Source organism: Mycteria americana, chromosome 10, assembly GCF_035582795.1.
Source record: "Mycteria americana isolate JAX WOST 10 ecotype Jacksonville Zoo and Gardens chromosome 10, USCA_MyAme_1.0, whole genome shotgun sequence".
Lineage (NCBI taxonomy): Eukaryota > Metazoa > Chordata > Aves > Ciconiiformes > Ciconiidae > Mycteria > Mycteria americana.
Window position 1 is genome coordinate 12590327 of NC_134374.1, and position 20480 is coordinate 12610806.

Consider the following 20480-nt stretch of genomic DNA (forward strand, 5'->3'; position numbering starts at 1 on the left):
ATGATGATACTGCAAATGACAAGGCAATACATTTCATCAGGTAGTTCCTGAGGCCAATAAGAATTGACACTTGAAATCCATGGGGCAGTAGTTTGCAAGTATTAAGGACATTAGAGAACAGCTAGCGCTAAAACAAATAATCTTGATGGAGCAACCACAAGCTGATCCACTTTAATTGAGATGAAAAGCTAAAAAAGCAATGTTTTTGCTGCGGGTTTTGTAAATGAAGAGACCTTTATTTCATAGCAGCAACTTTAAGAAATTAAAGGAACTGGTCTGAAACACTCTAAGGACTTAAATGCAATCGACGCTTCCAATAAATGAACTAGAACCTGTATGTCAAAGCAAGGGGAAAAAAAAAGCCCTCCCTGCAAGCCTAACTGGATGAGTAATCACTCCAAACAGACTTCAGAAAGACACATACAGAGTCTGCAACAAACAGGAAAGGAAGCGAGTGCCACAGAACTGTACACGTTAGAAGCAGAAAGAGTGGGGGCAAAGTAAGATTTGACCAAAAAAAGTAATCGAGATGATCTAGAACCTTTTCATGGAAATTAATACAAGTACCAAGAATTCCCTCAGCCAGAAAAATCCCAAAGTCCAAAAAACAAAGAACTGGGACAGACTGGATGCTAAGTATGTAACCGATACATGTCTTCTAACAGCAATAGCCAGGGATATCCTCCAAAGCCAAGAAATGAGATCTACTTATCTCTATCACATCTACACTTTGTTGGCTATTTCACCCCCTTCCTCTTTCCCTGCACAAGCCCAGCCAACTGACTGGTAATGATGTTTTTTCCCCCCTCTGGTTTTTATAATGAAAGTGAGGAGAAAGGGTCAGTCAGCTAGTTTGAAGGGGACCCTCGTTTCTTGCTATAGCCTGGTGAGCCCTGACTGTCTGTTTCTTAAAGTCTTCTGTCTTATTTCCAACTGCCCCTACTCTCCTTCCACCACATTCTGCAAAACCCAGAGCACGGACTCGGCACGGACCACGCTGGCTGATCCAGTCCCCTTACCTCCAAGCGCTTTGAAGCCTTAGATGATACATGCAGGAATCATGCCATGAAGATTAGAGTTCAAATATCCAGGGACTGGAATGCTTTCTTTCCCAGCCCTTATCAATCTAACAACCGAAAAGGCTATTTACTGAAATGGCCAACACTCAGTGACAAGAATAGGCTTTTCCTAGTGCTTTGTCACCTGCTTGCCAGCGTCTAGTCATAGCGACTCACCCCAGAGCAACGTAATGGCTCCTCTCTCATATACACTTTACACACACACACACACACACGTATTCCTATATAGACAGACAGAAACAGGAGAAAACATAAATAGACAGTTACGTGGGTTAGGTGGGAAGAGAGTGCAGCTTTTGCAGTGAATGATCTCCTTCACAGCAGGCATGTCCGGAGGGATGGGAGGTGGGACTATCCCCAAGCCTGGCATCATGGGGTTGATTGGAGGGATTCCAGTCATCATCCCAAGCGCAGGATCAAAATCTAAATGGGGAAGAGAATGAGGGAGTCAGGCAGTGGTTTGGACTCGTACAGTAACTGTTTATTCAGACAGCAAATGGAGTACTCTCCCCACATGTGTCAGTGAAAATTAGCTGAATAAACAACAACAGAGAGGGAACATCACAATACAACTCACCAGACCTTTAGATTTGTGCCCTTAAAACAACTATTTAAAAACTATTTCATTGTTGATTGCATCAGCCAAATAAGTTTTCTCTGTTCAAATAAACTACCTCCTTTTCCACTCTGTAGACACCATCTCCCATCTAGTGTCAAAACCTTCCCCATAAGGTTTATCCACATAAAGAAATCTGTGGCATATGGAAACAGTGCAAAACCTAACCCCGTTTGGTTTCATTACGTAGTTTAGTAGCGCAGACAGCTGTGACACAGGGTTATGGGCGTCACCTTGCAAACTAGACAAGTGTACCAACTTCAGCAGCTAAGAACATGCCAGAATAATTCTGGGTAAAATGCACAGAAGCATTTAAGGAAACCTCGTACTGCATGCCTTACCCTGCTTAACTTGTTTCTAGGCTTTAGTTAACCCTCTGACTATACCTAAGTAGCATTTTACTTTGATTTTGCTCTTAGATCTGCCTCCAACGCCGAATAAAACTAAACAGAGCTGTCAAAGGAGGGGTATTTTATCTGTCCAGAAGTTGCGAACCCTGGGGAAGCAATACCTGCAGGCAACCAAAATGGAAAGAGTACGCCTAGATGCCTTACGGAGAAGGCTCATGAGTCTGAGAATGTCAGCAGCTAAGCTGAGAGGACAACCAGTACCAGCAGGGCCAGCTGGTACGATCGGGGCGAGACCTCAGGAAGAACTCCCTCCTGCAAGCGCACGACACCCCTACCCTCTACCACCACCACTCTCTGCAGAAGCAGCTCTGAACACCTCGGCCATCCCAGAATACCACAGGACACTACCACAGGATACGCAATCCCGAGCACTACAGAGCCTTTGAATCTGGCTGCTTGTTTCAGACGCAGAGGGATAAAATGAATTTTGCAAGGCACAGACAAAAGTTACAAACAGGCAGAACGGAGAGGTGCAGCGGCAGCATTTTCCTTTGATCCTAAGCTGGCGTCATTTCAGATGCTATTCATATCCCTAGGGCAGGCAGACATTTTTGTATTCCTCTCTTCACAACCACTACTTACAGTAATCCGGATGCAGGACAACTTTTAGCGCCCAGATTGGATGTTTGAGTTTGGTAGCTGAATTTTGTTTTCCTTTGTATTTTCAAAGATTTTACCTGGGGCTACATTTCTACACACTTTACGTATGTCGCTTTGCTTGCCTAATTTGGATTTCCTTGCACTCGGTGCAAGCGTTGCTGTTCGTTTTACACCACACATGAACAGTCACAGTAAGAACACAGATCTGAGGCAAATCCTCTGCCGTGAAACAGGCGTTTCAGAGGAAGGCACAAGAAATCTTCCTGTAGCCAACTGTGAAATACGGATGTAGGGACACATGTGAATTGTATCCTTATCCACGGCCAGCTGCTGCTGGGATGGCCTGGTCTATGACACCTGGCTTGCAAAGCGTGACATTAAAGTTGCAGAACTTTCATATTTAAACTTTCATTAGTAGATTTCAGAGATGACACCGTCAAAAAGATCAGGCAGACAGCGCTGTCTTCAGCTATTTTAAATAGCATTTTCACCTGTCTTAAAAAAAAGAAAATTTAAAAACGATGCAAGTCTATCTTTAGGTAGAGCCCCATTCCACAGCACAGGCAGCCCTACTGCTCCCTCTGAGGGTGCTACACGACCCCCTGAAACACACTGCCTACGCGTTTCCAGAGGAAACGGCTGTAAGGAATGACAAGGCTTGGCCTGAATGATCGAGGCTATACCTGTACAACTGCTGTCTCGGGGCACGGAGGTCTTTGAGCTGGGGCTTGGCTCACAGGCTCGGACCAGGGAAGAGAGGATGGGGAGAGGTTACTCCATCCCAGATCTCTGAGGTTTAAATTCACATATCGCTAAGTTGAAGTTTGAGATGAAGGTCACCTCATGGATGGCTGTGACCTTCAGTGAGAAAACTCACTAAAGATGCGAGGTAGCTGGAGAAAAACTGCAGGACTTAGTCCTGAGCAAGTAACATCCTGATCCAACCTGCGACAAAGGTATGGCCACTGAAAACTGAAGTGCCACAAGCACAGGACAGCCCCTTTCCTGAAGGGCTGGAAGAACACTTGCCAAAACCAGCATCCTGGCCTCCACCCTACCAACACACCTTTCGGATTTCCTAGGTTTAGGCTGGGATGCTCATTACTTCCCTCCCTTTTGGCCACATCTGTGCCAGTAAACTCAATTCCAGCTGTGAAGCGTTAGACCAGGCTCACAAATGCTGCTGGTCTGGGCCAGCCAGCCCCTGGGCATGCAGCAGGTACCAGAGCAGGCCCTGAAGTACCCCTCTAAGCAGCACAGAAGCCACCCCAGCACACGGGCTCTCCACAGCCTGTGCCCTGCTGCGCACAGCCTTGGTATCCTCCTGTTAAAGCACTCCTGAGACAGTAAAGAAACTCTTCGTTTTCCTGGAGCTGTACTCCAAAGCATCAGCAGGGAGTGACCTGGACCTTGCCCGCTGCTGCCTATCAAGAGCAACTGGAAGGAAGAGGAATAGCCAAAGCTCTCGCTGCTGAGACAGCAGAGGATGGGAGATACACGGAGCACACAGTGATCTGCTGGAAAACGCAGAGACCCTTCAAAACGTCCATGTCTTAGAGTCCAAGACGCCATCTGTCTTCCCAGCACAGTTTGATATACTTAGAAACCCAAGAGATCAAGAGCACGACCTCAGTGCTGGCAGCAAGAGGGGCAAAACAAGGTGCGTTTCGGCCACCTCCCCACCGTCCTTGGCAGGGTGGTGGCTGTTCTTCCCAGCCCTACAGCCAGAGGTGCCGGGGCTAACGCTGGGCTACCTGCCACATGTCAAGGACAGGCAAGTGAACCCACTGCTACAGCTTTTGCAAGCCTCTAAATTCAGTCCCTTCACATTTCATAATTCTTCATGCCAATGAGAGCAGTCTCACCTTGTCCTGGTAATTTGTTACTGCTTCAAGGTTAGCTGCCAGCAATGGGTATGGATGCCAGTCAGAGAAAATCCTTAATGCAGGAACAGAGGAGCTTGGGGAATCCGAGGGAGGAGAAAGCCAAGATGGGTGTTTCTCTGATTAAGCAAGACTTACAGCTTTCTAAAAGCGTGAATGGATACAATTATCAGAAGCAAAAGAACTAGCAGGGTAATGAACTATCACGTTACACTGAAAAGTAGAAAGTGTGTATGCAAGGGCAAACAGAGCCCGTGGTTGTTGGATTTGTGACGAGCCCCACTGTTTATTGCTCAACCAATGTGCAAGACAACTTGCCAGCTTGCGTAGAGACCTGCTTCTTCTGTTAAGAAGCTGAGCCCATGGTTACAGGCCAGCATGCGAGAGGCTTAAGAAGCAGATTCAGAAGAGCCAGTCTCCATTTTCAAGAACAGAAAAAGAAGAAAAAAGTCCTCAAGGACCCTAGAGTTCAAGAGCATCAGGCCTGGCAGGTACTTTTTGGTGAAAGCTGTGATAACCTTTTGTATACAAAGCTGGCAGTAGCTGGATGGAGTGAAGGGTACATTCATTTTAGACACTGAGGTCCTCTTAAGGCATCTCACAACTATATGCTTTACTCATCTGTAGGAACAGAAACTGGCTGGTAAATTCTTAAGCATTTTTAGACTTTTTTTTACTGTGACCTGAAGCTTTAGTCCCACCTAGCTTTCAGCAAAGATGGCCCAAAGCACATCAAGCTTCTATTATCTCTCATCTTTACAGATAGGACTGGTCTAAACTTCAAACCATCACTGTGCTTGGGAACTGATCCATACTCACCAGAGCATCCTGCTCTCTTGCAGCCAGATCAGAAAAAAAACAAAACATTTTGCTCCTTCTAAAACATTCTGAGTTGTGTTGGGTGCAGACCTCCCTATCTCAAAAGGATCAAACAAACATCACTCAGAAGCCTTCCCCTATTCTTACAGCAGGGAATGGGAGACTGGCTTCAAATTTGCGTACTCTCCTAGGGCAGACTTCTATTGATTTTTACTTGACAGAAGCATGGGAGCAGGAGAATGACATGAAAACAACACCCCTACAGCAAAGACAAATGTGAAACAAGGCCTAGGGGAGAGAAGAGTACAGGCTGCATGCAAAACTTACGGCGAGGTAAGTGATGCTGTTAGTTAAATACACTATCAGCTGCACAGCAAACTACCTGCTCTATGCCACAAGAGCAGAAATAGGACTGCAGAGTGCTGCCAACACAGACACTCCCTCCCCAGGTGAGCAGGCAATTATTCAGGCAGGAGACAGCATCCTTCTCAAGCACTTAATGCAGTAAAGCACTGATACAGTAATTTCATTTCAGGATTTTGATGCGCAAGCAGCCTGCACTGCTGAGAAACCAGGTACCGCGCAGCTCCGTTCCTACAGGAGCTCTTTAACAAATCCTGGATAGGATGACTCACCCACGCACATGTACTCCGGACTACGAGGTGGTCATTTCTGGAGCAGAAACCTCCATTAAGCTTCTGCCATATCCATTTTACTGCCCTAGTGCTTTCCTCTTCATCGCCCTCCCACCCTTCCTTTTAAGCAGTTCCAGCTCAGCTTAGAATAATGTGTTACTTGGTACCACTGGTTTCCTGAGCTCTGCGTGGGACCCTCCTCCTGCTGGTCCACTGCAGAGTATCTACAGGTACCCCACAATAACCATTGTTTGCATCAAAAAACATGTATTCTCATTTCCTCTGCAATCAGTTTTAAAACACTGACCTCTAAATAAATCACTTGGAGACATTAATGCATTTCAAACACAGCTTATTAATGTTTTTTGTACACGGTAGGCATTTATCTAACTCAACAGAAACAGGTTCTTCTCAAAGACATGTTTGAAAGAAAAGGTGGGCACGGTCTGGATAAACTCACGTACCAGGCAGGAGGGGCTGTCCTGTCATCCCCATGGGAGCCATCCCTAGATTGTTCATCGCAGTGGTCCAGGCAGTTGGGTCTGACATTGGCAAGCCCATCGGAATGGAGTCGAGGCTTAGATTTCTGCCACCATCTGCTGAGAGGAAAAAAGTGATTAAGAGCTTAGTGCGTATCTTAACTCTTCTGCAGGGCATACGTTGCCCAGCAAGGCTCTGCAGCATCAGCATCCAAAACCAGATTTGAACCTAACACACAGGAAGGAGCCAAATGAAAAAACCCACAGTTCTGTCCCTCTCGAGTAGACGACATTTTACAGAAGCAAGGTCTATGAAAACACTGCCTTCCAAGAGCGTCTAAATAAATTATGGTTTATCCACTACAGTCAACAGCTCTAAGGGGCCTTAAAGGAACACTGATTAAAGGTAAGGAGTACGCTTTGATTCCTCCCAAGAGATTTATGAACAAAGGACAAACATTCAGCAGGTATAAATTGTCGTAACTGCCCTGGATTTAACAGTGATGGCCAGTCTGTTCCAGCAGAGAGTACTTCCACTGCCATTTGAAGACATTTCTCCTCCACGCTAGAAGGGGAAACGAAGCAAAGAACAACGCCTTGCTGCTGACAGCAGCAGTACCAGTGTTATTTACTCAAGGTCTAGCAGAGTTATCTGGCAATCCAGGTGGAACCATTAACATTCGTATAATGTGGCTTAATTAAGCATTCAAATCTTCTTCAGTGATTTAGCTGGGTCAGCCACGCCTTTAGCTGGTTACTTCCAGGGACCACCAAGACATATGCTTGTTCTTTTTGTTTGCACAGGTTTTAACTAGAGTTGCCCAAATGCAAAAATATCTGATTTCAAAAAGGGAAAAAAAAATGCTTAGCACAAGGTTAACTCTGCACAGGGAAAAAAACCCAACAGAACCAAAAAACAATCCCCACACAAACTTTTTTTTCTTGTGGAAAAACACAGAAGGGCTCATCCAGTTCAAAAAAGCCAACAGCCAGTGCCCAGGGCGTTCTTCTGCTGAGGAGAAAAGATAGAGCTTGAGATAGCTGGCCAAATCAGAGCAGGGACACCAAACCTGGCCACCAGCAGTCCCAGAGCTGTCTCACATGCCATCTTCCTGATGAAGCTTTCATAAAATGAATGCTTGTGTGAAATTCAGAATTTCCATTTCCCACCCCGTTCCACCACTCCTCTCTTCTTGGCCTCAGAGAAGGGACAAGAGATCAGTTCATCTTCCTGAAGATGCCACCTCTACATCCCTGGTGAGAAGTCTCCCTCCGCACTGACCCATCTTCTGCTAACCACCCAACCCACGTATCACTTGGGCCATCTCCATAATCCTCATCTCCCACACTCAACTTAAATGAAGCACTGCCATGGTCAAACACCTAGCCTTGGCTTCATTGTTCTCTCCTGTCACTGCCAGTCACAGAATCACAGAATCGTTAGGTTGGAAAAGACCTTTAAGATCATCGAGTCCACCCGTTCCTCCCCTCAGCAGATCAACACTCCCGCACAACTTGGTGTCATCTGCAAACTCACTGAGGGTGCACTCGATCCCCTTGTCCAGATCATTGATGAAGATATTAAACAGGACTGGCCCCAAAACTGAGCCCTGGGGGACACCACTGGTGACCAGCCACCAGCTGGATTGAACTCCGTTCACCACAACTCTCTGGGCCTGGCCATCCAGCCAGTTCTTTACCCAGCGAAGAGTACGCCCGTCCAAGCCATGAGCAGCCAGTTTCTCCAGGAGAATGCTGTGGGAGACCGTGTCGAAGGCTTTACTGAAGTCTAGACAGACAACATCCACAGCCTTTCCCTCATCCACTAAGCGGGTCACCTTGTCATAGAAGGAGATCAGGTTGGTCAAGCAGGACCTGCCTTTCATGAACCCATGCTGACGGGGCCTGATCCCCTGGTTATCCTCTACATGCCGTGTGATGGCACTCAAGATGATCTGCTCCATAACCTTCCCTGGCACCGAGGTCTGGCTGACAGCCCTGTAGCTCCCCGGATCGTCCTTCTGGCCCTTCTTGTGGATGGGCGTCACATTTGCTGACCTCCAGTCAACTGGGACCTCCCCGGTTAGCCAGGACTGCTGGTAAAGGTTGAAAGTGGCTTGGTGAGCACTGGTGCCAGCTCCCTCAGTACCCTTGGGTGGATCCCATCTGGCCCCATAGACTTGTGCATGTCTAGGTGGTGTAGCAGGTCGCTAACCATTTCCCCATGGATAATGGGGGCTTCATTCTGCTCCCCATCCCTGTCTTCCAGCTCAGGGGGCTGGGTACCCCGAGAACAGCTGGTTTTACTATTAAAGACTGAGGCAAAGGAGGCATTAAGTACCTCAGCCTTTCCCTCAGCCTTTGTCATTATGTTTCCCCCCGCGTCCAATAAAGGATGGAGATTCTCCTTAGCCCTCCTTTTGTTGCTAATATATTTATAGAAACATTTTTTTATTGTCTTTTATGGCAGTAGCCAGATTAAGTTCTAGTTGGGCTTTGGCCCTTCTAATTTTCTCCCTGCGTAACCTCACGACATCCTTGTAGTCCCACCACCCTTTGCAGTCGTCACCCATTTCACTTTTTACATCAGCCAAGCTCTACGCACTAGCACAATGCCCACACTGGAGTTAACCTAAGTACAAAAAGCCACCTGCACACCTCTGGTTTTTCCGTATCCGACAGATCTCATTGATCGGGGGAAAACAGAACATCCTTTGAAATAGCTCAGACCTGATGCTCAATAGTCAGCAGACTTAGTGTCAAGTCAAATATGAATTAAAGCAGCATGAATAGAAGAACATAGTACACCCCATAAAAGGAAAATTCAGCTCTCTAGCTGTCAATGAAGAAATCTAACTTCAAGCATGGTTTTTGGAGTAAGACACTATTCTAGATTCATAGCAATGTGTTGCAATATAGTTAGATAGATGGCAACGCGACAGGCAGGATCTACGGCACGTCACAGCCTGTGAACGAAGGAAATGGGTACTTAATTACAGCATTTGTTCACCAGCCAGAGGCAGTAACACTATTGTGAACTCAACAGACCACACTAACTCGCGTTTTATTATGACAACATGCTCACCCACTGCTTTTTAAGTGGGAAAAACATGCACAAGAACATCCATTTTTGCCTCAACATAAGAACACTAATGAATTTATTCCTTTCAGATTTGTATAAATCCTCAGCATTTTCTACATACTTAAAGGGGGCTGATAAGAAAGATGGGGACAGACTTTTTAGTAGGGCCTGTTGCGATAGGACACGGGGTAATGGTTTTAAACTAAAAGAGGGGAGATTCAGCCACGATATAAGGAGGAAATATTTTACGCTGAGGGTGGTAAAACACTGGCCCAGGTTGCCCGGAGAGGTGGCAGATGCCCCATCCCTGGAAACATTCAAGGTCAGGCTGGACGGGGCTCTGAGCAACCTGCTCTAGTTGAAGGTGTCCCTGCTCACGGCAGGGCGGTGGAGTAGATGACCTTGAAAGGTCCCTTCCCACCCAAACCATTCTAGGATTCTATGATCTCCCTCAGTCACGTTTCAAACAATCAGCTCTTGTGACCCGTGGCCCACCTCTCCTGAAAAAAATCCATGCTGAGCTGTCCCAGTTTTGTAACTCCTATGTTTCAGGAGATCTGGGACAAGCCTGAACTTCAGTTATCACCATTCGTCTGTCAATGTGAGCGCACACAGGCTACCAGGTCGGGCAAAAAGAGAGAGAAACAAAGGATACCAAAGAGAAATGGGATTGCTGACTTGGCAGTTGCTAGTTTAAAAGAAAGATATGAAATCAAATATTAAAAAAGGAAGCACCAACATGAAAGCCAAAATACCCAAGAGAAGGCAGCAATGCAGTAAGGTCACAGATCATCCCACTGCACACGGGTGGAAAGCTGAGAGCTCCCTTGCTGTCCGGCAAGTGTCTGTCCAGAAGAGACTGCACCGGGGTGACACACAAAACAGTGCTTCGCCTACCTATCCCAAGGACACCTGCCCCAGTCCAGAACCATATGTATTATTCAACAAATAAGATCACTGCGTGTTATTCAAGTTGTGCAAGGTCCTGGTCCTGCATCTCTGCGTCCAGATGCCCAAATGAAAACAACATTTTCATTTCGCGATCACAATGTGGGCAGCTGAAGGTTGTGCCAGAACAACCCACAGCCCTCTGCAAGGCTGCCCCGACCGCAGAAGTCCTGCCAGCAGGGTCAGGGTACTGAAAGTCGCCCTGTTACAGTGCACTCCACAGCTCAGCCTGAAGAACTTGGATATTCACCATTTCCAACAGTAACGATCAGATTTTGGTACTTAAAAAGCAGATCTGCACTGAAACAATCCAGTGCAGGAGAAACACAGGTTGTCTGTGTATCCAGCACGCGCAAGAGGCACTTGAGACATTTAAGGACCTCCAGGTGTCTAAAGGAAACATGCAAAATAATGAAAGGAACAAAATAAACTCCTGGCTGTACCCACTTCCAAGAGTCCTAGATGCCTCCTTTGGGGCAGGTGACAGTCCCAGGGGCTACATCTACATTACCTGCACTCACAAGCGGACTTAAGTCTCCCATCAGCTGGGATACAGCTGATAGCAGAGAGGCAGAAACCACCACCTCCTTCCCAGAGGGACAAAGGAGGTTTCCTCCCAAGTCCTCCTCCTCCTGCACCTCTGAACAGGCCCCACATCTGCTTCGCACACCTCTGGGAGCGGTACCCAAGCGCAAGGTACATACGTTTGGAAGGCGAGGTACTCGCATGCCATCAATATGTTACCTGAATCCCAAGGGAAACACTCAGGCTGTCATGGCTCCAAGGGACCCCTGATGTGAACATCATAGCTTCTTGGTACAGAACAGGGAGATCACAATTTTGTAGCACATGACATTACACATTGCAAAACCGAAGTCACAGTTACGTCTTGTTCCACAGCTGGCCAAATCTCTACAAGGAGATGAGAAAGCTATCTTCTTGCCGACTGCATCACAGAGACAACAGGATCTCAAAAAAGGAAAAGGAGTCCTGCTTTGGCTGCAAGGAGATATCTTAGGGCAATTCATCTTAGCTGAATCAAGAAATGAGGTTGTAGAAGGGTGAACACGGCACACATTTGTAACCAAAAAAGCCTATCAGAGATAATCTAGAGAGAAAAATAGAAAGCAGCTGAAAAAAAAGAATATTTTCTCAAGGGATGATAAAGGAGATGGTTCGTTCAGACACAAATGAGAAGGGGAAGGACAGGGAGGGAGGATACGACACATGAGGAGGACAGCATAAGCCCTCGGTCAAGAGGCTAAGCCCCACACTCCCAGTGGAGCTCTCCTGTGCTCTCACTATCAGCACCTCAAAACCATCCCTAAACCATGCTGGACTATTAGCTGTAAAGTTCTGGATTTTCCTTCAAGTTTCCTTTAAAGGATTCTTCTCTTCAGGGAAACAGAGTTGGACTTGCTCTCTACCCAACTACATTTCAACCCCTCTTTCTGCAACTGTGTGCTTTGCACATCGCCTTCCCTCAGTGAGATGGCCTTCTGCTGCAAAACAGCACCTCTGCCTCCGGCCCAGCCTGGTCCTTCCCCTCCTGCACCAGGCTTCTCTCGATGGAACAGTTACGCAACTACGTCCCCCAGACTGCTGTTTACACGATGTATGGAACACCTCATCTTCACGGCCCGAGCAGATGCCACGTTGCCCCAGTCACACTGGTGAGACTGCACTTCACAACCACAACATAATCTGCAAATACCTTACTCCGTCTGTTTCCAACCACTCTGTGAGAAATACAGGGAAAATTTCTTAGATACCAGCTCCTGTAAGACTCCTAGATCTGATATCACATCATCATAAGCTATTATGGTCCATTAACAATTTGCTTTTATTACATTATCTTAAACATGAACGTCTCCAGTCATTCAGGCTGATCTGCCTTATTATGCTTTTCATTATGGTCATCATTTTAATACTGAGATATTGTCTGATTAGAAAAAAAAGGACAAATCTATTGGGACAGGTATAGAGATTCCACAATGCTTAAAATAATAATAATTAATAATTATTATTAATAATAAATAATAATAATACCACCAAAGTTGCTTTTAATTTACACAGAAACAGCAACGAGCACCCACCCAAAGCCATGCAAGCATGGAACCACGAACGCTGGTCTGACTGCAAGCAGTACCAGACCACAACTTCATTTCCCTCTGTCCACCTTCTGCATTAACACCTTAGCACAGCAGCTCTTTTTGGTCTACACTTATGTGGATGCCTTCTCTATTGCCAGCCACCGAGCTGCTACTCGGCTCACCTGGAGGAACGTTTGCTCTCTTCCTCTTCTTGCCCGGATCGCTTCCATTCTCGGCTGGGCTTTCCGACACCCACGGGCCAGCAGCGCTGCCGAACTGCAGAGATTTGTTGTTGCTGGCAGGATCAAAGGACAGATGGTTTAAGCCTAAAAGAGAAAAAATACCCTCAGAGGCTTTCTTTAAATTAGTTTGCGATGCTTCAGGATCACAGCAGTAAGAGAAACGCCCAGTCCCAGGTACAAGCAGCCCTTCAGGCCCCCAGAGGAATCGTGCCCCCTGCTCACCGTCCCCAGCTACGCCTGATCTTAGCGTTACACTGATACCACTTTAAAATACAACTCTCAAACATTAATTCCAACACCCACACAAATCAAAGTGTTTGATACTGTAAACCAGGGGTGCATCTCCCCTGTGTTGCACAGTATTCCATGTTTGGAAACTCAGAGACCAGAATTTTTTTCTATTTATTCCAATCCAGGAATACATTTTTAATAGTTACTTAAGTTTTACCCAATTTGTCACCACTTGTGAATTCACCTGGAATTATTTACTAGCAAAAAACAAGGCACACCTTAGATGATCTTCAAAAACATAAGGTGCTGTTACAATTTTTATTCAAGGAGGCTGGCAGGCAGTCGCCCCCCTCCGTAGCCAAGGAAGGGTGCTCTGCAACGCGCATCCCCGAAGAGGGGAGCTCACAGACCCAGCCGACGGGACCCAGCTCCTCCTCAGTCAAACGATGGACCCACTATCAGAGTCCAGACAAACTTCCTCAGCCGCAGGGCTCAAGTCCCCTCTCCCCTACCCCGCAGCACAGGAACAGGTCTTCCTTTGCGGGCACTGGCCTGTCTCCGATTGCCACTCCGTCGGTCCTCAGCCACACCACCGCCAGCCGCCCCGCGCGCTGGGCACGGGCTGACGAGAGCTGCGGGAGACGCTGGCAGTGCCTCCATACGCTCATTTTAAGAACCACGGCACTCAAAGACAGAGCGCCTCGAGTCCTGTTGCTCAGAGTTTGTTATTGACAGAGCAGATCTACCGATGAGTTACGTTTACTCAAGAAAAAAATTTAGATTGACCCATATACATTAAGTAAATCTAAGGTCAAGATACAAAACCAGAACAGTTAAGATGGCATGTACCACTGAGACCCCCTTTGCCTGATAGCACACTGTACGTTGGGTTTAGACACAGCTGTCCCTCTTTTTAACAGCCACCACCCACCTTATGAGCCGAGACACCCCACGATCTTGGGGAACACCAACGTTAACTCACGTTTTCCAGGAAGGATCCTGATGGAGACACCGAGGCCATACAGACCCATGAAGACCAGAATTAGGTCTCAAAAATAGTGCCACTTTTTAAATATGCACTAACTATAAAGCACACTCTGAAATGTCAAGTAACCAGTAGCCTGAACATCACTCAGAAACTACTTTGCTGATCACTCGGATAAAGTTTTTTTTGTGTTTCCTGGAAGTTTTGAGTTTTTCCTCATTCACAAACGTTCCCATCCCTACACAGGACAAGTTACTTCAGTGTGGAGCCACAAGAAATATCCAAGCGTGTGTTTACCACACAATTAAAGAAAAAGCAACAGTTAAGAAGTAGAAGTAAGGAGAAATACGATGAAGCAGAACAAAAGCTGCCAGAAGTAAATGCTGGCTGGTGTGATGGCTTTCGCGCTGCCTCCCAAACGTCCAAGCACTTAAGCGACAGGGAGCTGAAGCCTGGATGCTCACGCGGCCGGGAGAGGCGAGCAGCGGCCTCAGAGCCGGCTGCGTTTGAAGAGCATCCATTGCACCACGCTCGGGCTGCGCACGCCGGGGCTCCCGCGGTCCCCGCTGCCAGGATCCAGCGTCAGCCCACGAGCCGCTGAGCCTCATTGCTAACACTTGCATTTGGACAGGTCACAACCCCAGAAGCAAATCAAGAGAAGGCAGATGGGTGCGCTGCAACGTCTCGCTGTCTCAGTACAAAAGGTTTAGTACAAAAGACTTCTATAGAACTACTTAGGCTGTCAGTCAAAGAAAAGTTGCAGGGGGAAAACAAATTGTTCTAAAACAAAACGTTCAACATGTCAGAAGAAAAGGAAGTTTCAGAAAACCCCTAAAGTGAAGGAGCAAGCACAAGGAAGAACGTCCAGTTGTAATGCTGACAGCATAGGGTCCTGCCAGACTCCTACAACCTGATGACTGTAGTCCTCAGATGGTTTCTTCTCCTGAAATAGCTTCTTTGGAGTTTAATTCCTGATGTTCCCCCACCCGGCTGACCAAAGTTGTAACTAGATATTCAGTGGCCTCTTCAACATCCCTGAGAAGGTGTCTGTATCCTCACCTTCCGCTTCCCAGGAGGCAAGGCTGATCAACGTGGACCAAACCTCGCTCCTGTCAAGGCACATCACCAGGAGAGAAACTCAGAGGGGATCCAGAACAGCCACCATGGGGAGCAGGAAACCTGGATTTTGCTCTCTGCTCCCATCTTCTCTCCTGTGAGCACCCCGAGTACAGTTTCAGGCATCTATAAGAGCTCTGAAGCCCAATGTTGTTTTCCAGTACCATCCTGCTACAGCCAACTAGTTGTTTAAATGGTTACAGGATCTCCCTACACGATCCTAGTCTCCCTGTAATGAAAATCAAAAGATTTATAGGAAAACTCAGCTATGGAGGAAGAAAAAAAACTGCAGAGGAACAGAGCTTGCTGAGGTGGTAGTTGATACAGTGGAAGTGGGGAAAGGAGTAAGTTTTTTTGACATAAGAGGCATTTGTATGAGACAGCTTTAAAGGAATGGACAGTTTGGGTTACAAAAAAAAGACAGATTGAGGAAATATCATTTGGAGCTTTTTTTAGGACCACAAGAGAGCATTTCTAAGGAGAAATAAAATAAAACTGGTATTACAGAAGCCCAACCGTATAGCTCAACAAAAACAAGGCAAAACCCGTCCACTGCATCCAAGTTGGGGAGCAGGGAAAGCAACCATCACAATTTCAGGTCATCTCCCGTTCAGTCACATGGGGGTCAAAAGGCTTTAATGGACAATTCACAAAACTGGGCAAAACCGGGGATCTCTAGGGGATATCATGAAACAGAGCAAAAAGGCGACCGGATCCTTGAGCAACCGACGAGTATATAAAGTAAGAAAAGCTAATTATGCAGATTTGAACCAAAGAGGATTGAAGAAAAATTGCTTTGCAGCTTCCAGTGTATTTCCTAATTCAAGGTATTACATTTCAGAGTAATTCTGGGCTAAACCATCTCTTAGACGATCACCCTCCACAGATCTGTGGTGGACAAATTGCAGGTGACTGTCAATTAATCACATTTATTGCCAGCAGAATGCGGTCCCAACCATTCCTGGCTCCCTAAAATGGTCTGTTTCTTAAAACTACGGGTAACAAGAAAAAACTACTTTGTAAACAATTCCAAATTACCGGAGGCTTCAAACATAACGCTTCAAGTATGCAATTAATCACAGCAAGTTTTAGAGAGGTATACTGCCCTTAATTGAGCACCGAGTTCATTATCCACCTTCTGTCATATTCAGCACTTGCAGGGATGCAAGACTGAAGCGACATGAAAATATCCAGTTTGATTTATCTTTGTCTCAGCAAACTCACTCTGAAGAGTCAATGCAAAAAAAAAAAAACCAAACAAACCACCAAACAAATACTTTTTGTGGACCCGCATAAAGTGATAAAAATAGCTGCATTTCTACTAAGGTATGCCTATGTTCCTGGGGGGCAAAAATCAGCAGAACTACAGGAGTACCAAAGATGACAATTATGCCGCCCCAATGCACTGACGGGCCGAGGCATTTCTACCAAACCTTTCTCTAGGCACACTGCAGCATCGTGATTTCTATTCGAGAGGATTCCACTTCCAAGAACTTGTTAACAAACATGGTTGCTGCGTACGGCTGTAAATAGACAACAGAGTGGATACAGAGAGCCTGAAGGGGCTCTTCTCTTAGCTACTGAAAGGTGAGAACGCAAGAAGCAGCCAAAAAAATAAGTACTATTCGGCTGGCAACAACAATAGTCACGCCCGGCTATGCAAGACGCCTACAATGCTGTTTCTTAAATACCCCAAAGTCAAAATATCACTGAGGTCATCGGGGATCAGGAAAACAAATCTCGAATGCAGCACGTTAAAAATAGAGAGAGGCCGTGCGCAGCAAAGAAACAGGGAGAACGGAAAAGGAGCAATCGTAAGATTTACCTCTATTACCCAGCTGATGGAAAAGGCAACATTAAACTTGAAAGTGTGTTTTCCCACCCTTGGGCATAGGGAAGGACGTGGACAAGCAGCAATCCAGCCAGACATTCGTGCCACCAGGCCTGAAAAGGACAGACGCCCTGCTCTGGCTGAAGACGACACGCCATACAGACACTCAGCATTAACCAACGCCTGAATGTTAATGCACGCCACTCAGGCGATTGCTTTCTAACCCACCGGAGAGCAAAGGCAGCTACTTACTCCAATTATTTCCGTCATCAGTTTGAGCTAGGATGCTTCATTATGCTCTGCGGTATAGGAGCAGCACTCATCTGGAGCTGCATCTGCTCTGATGACTGTGCTGGGGAGGGAGGCAACCGTCTCCAGCAGAGGTGAGCTAACGAGGAATGAAAAACTACTTATGTCCTCTGCAAAAATATTTTATTAATGTATTTTGGGGAAAAAAAAAAAAACAAAAAAAAAAAACCCCAAAAACACAGATTTCTTAGCTACAGGACAGCACCCCTGCCAGTTAGGTCATGAGTCAAGCCATAAGAAAGTGCTTGAACCAACTGAACAGCTCATGCCAGACCAGAAGGGAGGCAGCCCGGCCCCCTCCCAGCTGCCCAACACACCCCGTACGCCCCTGCCAGCCCTGGAGACCTCCTGTGATCTGATTCAGCTCACGCCCCGGGCAGAAATTAATGGAGCTCCTGGGAAGCGGATAATGTTCTGCTAAGATTAGTATATCCAAGTTGCTCACAGAAGGCTCCAACCCTAACCTGACATATATCGGAAGGAGCAGAAACAGACCTACAAATGCTCTTAAGTCTTCAGCAGTAGGTGCCGTGACCCTGACTATCCACTGCCTCCCCGTCGCAAACAAAGCACCGCAGAGCTGCAAACCAGCAGGCAACTTGCTACGGAGCAGCTGTGAGCCAGCAATGCCTCTCCTGCTTTCAGCATGCAGATTAACAAGAGAAGACCTATAAAGGGAGGAGAAGACACCATGGTGACGGAGAACTGAACAGTAATTAATAAGTACATGTTTCTCTTCTTGTCTTATATCCTTTCTACCTGAAAACATGCAGACCTCGGGTGCTGGCATTAAACACTGCCCCAAAGGCAGCTACCTGAAGAGCAATTACAAAAGAAAAGAAAGATATGTTCCTGGAATTCATGTAGCCCTGTGAAAAGCCCGGGAGGGCAGCTCAGTAATTAAAAGCATTCCTGAGGAATTCTCCTCCTGGTTATCTCCTGCACCAAAAGGTCAACCTGTTCATGACAACTTGTTTAAACAGCCAGCGAGAAGCGACGGGAAGGGGAGGCTGGTGCAATTGCAATAAAACACTCTTGAACAGGCACAGGAACTCGACTGCTGACTTGGTGACCGGACAGACGCTGTCCCAAAGCTCCCAGAGTCGTTCTCAAGTTAGGGTGACTAGCAGCAGCAGGCTAAGCCTGCAGCACAGTCTCTTCCAGGCATTATATGTCATTAAGAAGAGATGGAGTAAGGAAATCTCAAATCAGCCTCAGTCTCTCGCTTCTCGGCAGATCCTCACCTTCACTACTGCTCTAAGAACCTGTCAAATCTGCTCTGCAGCACAGGGGCGAGTTTGCAGCGCCGGCACCAACCTCCAGCAGCACAAACGCACGCAGGAGCTGCTGTGCGTGCCCAAGGACCAGCAGCAGAGCTCGGAAAACACCCTCCAAAATGAGTACTGCAAAGTCTGAAACAGGACCGGTTGCCTAAAAGGATGAAGTTCATCACATGCAAGAGGATGAGGTGGATATGAGTTGCAACCCGACAAGGAACATGGAGACGTGTTCACCCTGTGTTAACTGCCGAGGTCCTGGGCCGAGCAGCAGGCCAGGAATCACTGGGTGCCCACCCACAAAGTTGACTTTTTCAAGGGAAGAGTCACACCAGAAAAGGCTGCAGTGAAGTAAGAGCCAGTTCTTCATTTGGACCTGCATTTATCAAAGCAGTCACGCAAGTTTTTAATCTGATGTCACTTAATTCAAAGCCAGTCTTCCTTGCCAGCAAGAAAAGGCCTATTGCAGAGTTAAAACTGTTAGGTTATGTGATAAAAGCTCATTTGCACACACACAGCAGCAGAGAGAGACAGTGATGGACGGGGGAACCTGAATAATACCTGACTCAACTCCTCCCAGGCCCATCACAGGAGAGCCATCAGTCCCCTAAAGCCCGTATCCACAAGCCCAGAGGAGCACAATGGCAGGTGGGAAGCCAAGTTAAAGACGCACAGGAAGGACACCCTGATGGGCCCTCTCGCAGGGCTGTCCCAGGAGAGCCTCAGCGTCCATCCCAGGGCTGTCCCAGGAGAGCCCCAGAGTCCATCCCAAGGCTGTACCGGGAGAGCCCCAGCCCCAGCGTCCATCCCAGGGCTGTCCCGGGAGAGCCCCAGCCCCAGTGTCCATCCCAGGGCTGTCCCGGGAGAGCCCCAGCCCCACCATCCCAGCATGAAACCCATCCAGATGAGTTAAAGCCAAAGCACCTTTCAGACTTGTACACCAGATGGCCGTGCCATCGTGCAGAGGGACCTAAAGGAGGAGTCTCCATACCTTCAAGGCACCTCTCTTCATACAATACAGAGGGAACCTTGATAACCACCTTTTGAACAGCTAGACTTAAAGTCTCATCTTCTAACATTACTTTAAAAGTTGATACCATTTTGGACATACTCCACTGCGCTGCTCAAACACAGCCTTAAACCTTAAGATGAGAATGCCATCTTTAGGAGAGGAGTTCCTCCTCCAGCTTGGACATGCAGGCATACTGGCTCTAAACTGCATCAAAGCTGGTGCTCCACTCCATAAAAATAAACACCACCCAAACAGGTAGCAGTTTGTAATGCATCTCGTGTCCTGCTGAATTACTGGGACCCGTGTTTGTGACACTTCAAATTTCCCACCGCAGCGTCTCACGTAGTCTCAACCTGCCACTTCAGCGGCTTTTCCCCACATGCAAGGGGATACCAAGGCCTCCAAGAAAAGCATTGTTCTCACCAGTCACACAGCTCTGAGGGCCCTGACAAAAAGCCTGTCCCCTGTCATACACTAGATGACACCGCACACGCGCTGACGTTTCCTCCCAGTGCTACAGCCCTGGGTTTCACTGTGATTCTTCCTCTCTACTCTCCCCAGAGAAGCTGGGGGAGGGCTTGAGTTTGGGGGTTTTGTTGTTGGTTTTAAACAAAGTAAACTGAGGAAACTATTTTCCTGTTCGATTTTTTGGGGTCACGCTTACCACGGAGGAGCCGTGGCATCCAGACGCAGTGTGTTCTGTCAGGGTCACGCTCTCCTGAACGCTGTAAGAAGTCACACAGGATCAACTCTGCAAGTTGGGCCAATGCTTCTAAGTTTTCTAATTTTGGATGAAAACAAAGAGCTGGAGCCCTGCAGTTACATGGTTGTCC

General features: G+C 47.1%; 1 protein-coding gene across 2 annotated transcripts in view; it reads right to left on the reverse strand.

Moving 5' to 3' along the window:
- Nucleotides 1-20480, reverse strand: part of ENOX2 (ecto-NOX disulfide-thiol exchanger 2) — a 60248-nt gene that overhangs the window by 30173 nt on the left and 9595 nt on the right. The window contains exons 2-4 of one of the 2 annotated variants that reach the window (XM_075512828.1): nucleotides 12827-12970; nucleotides 6507-6641; nucleotides 1347-1502 (exon numbers count right to left, since the gene is read on the reverse strand). In XM_075512828.1, coding sequence (XP_075368943.1) covers nucleotides 1347-1502; nucleotides 6507-6603 — 253 coding nt within the window. In that variant the 5' untranslated portion in view covers nucleotides 6604-6641; nucleotides 12827-12970. Of the gene's footprint in view, nucleotides 1-1346; nucleotides 1503-6506; nucleotides 6642-12826; nucleotides 12971-20480 lie in introns of those variants that run through there. The other variant, XM_075512827.1, reaches the window with a different exon arrangement.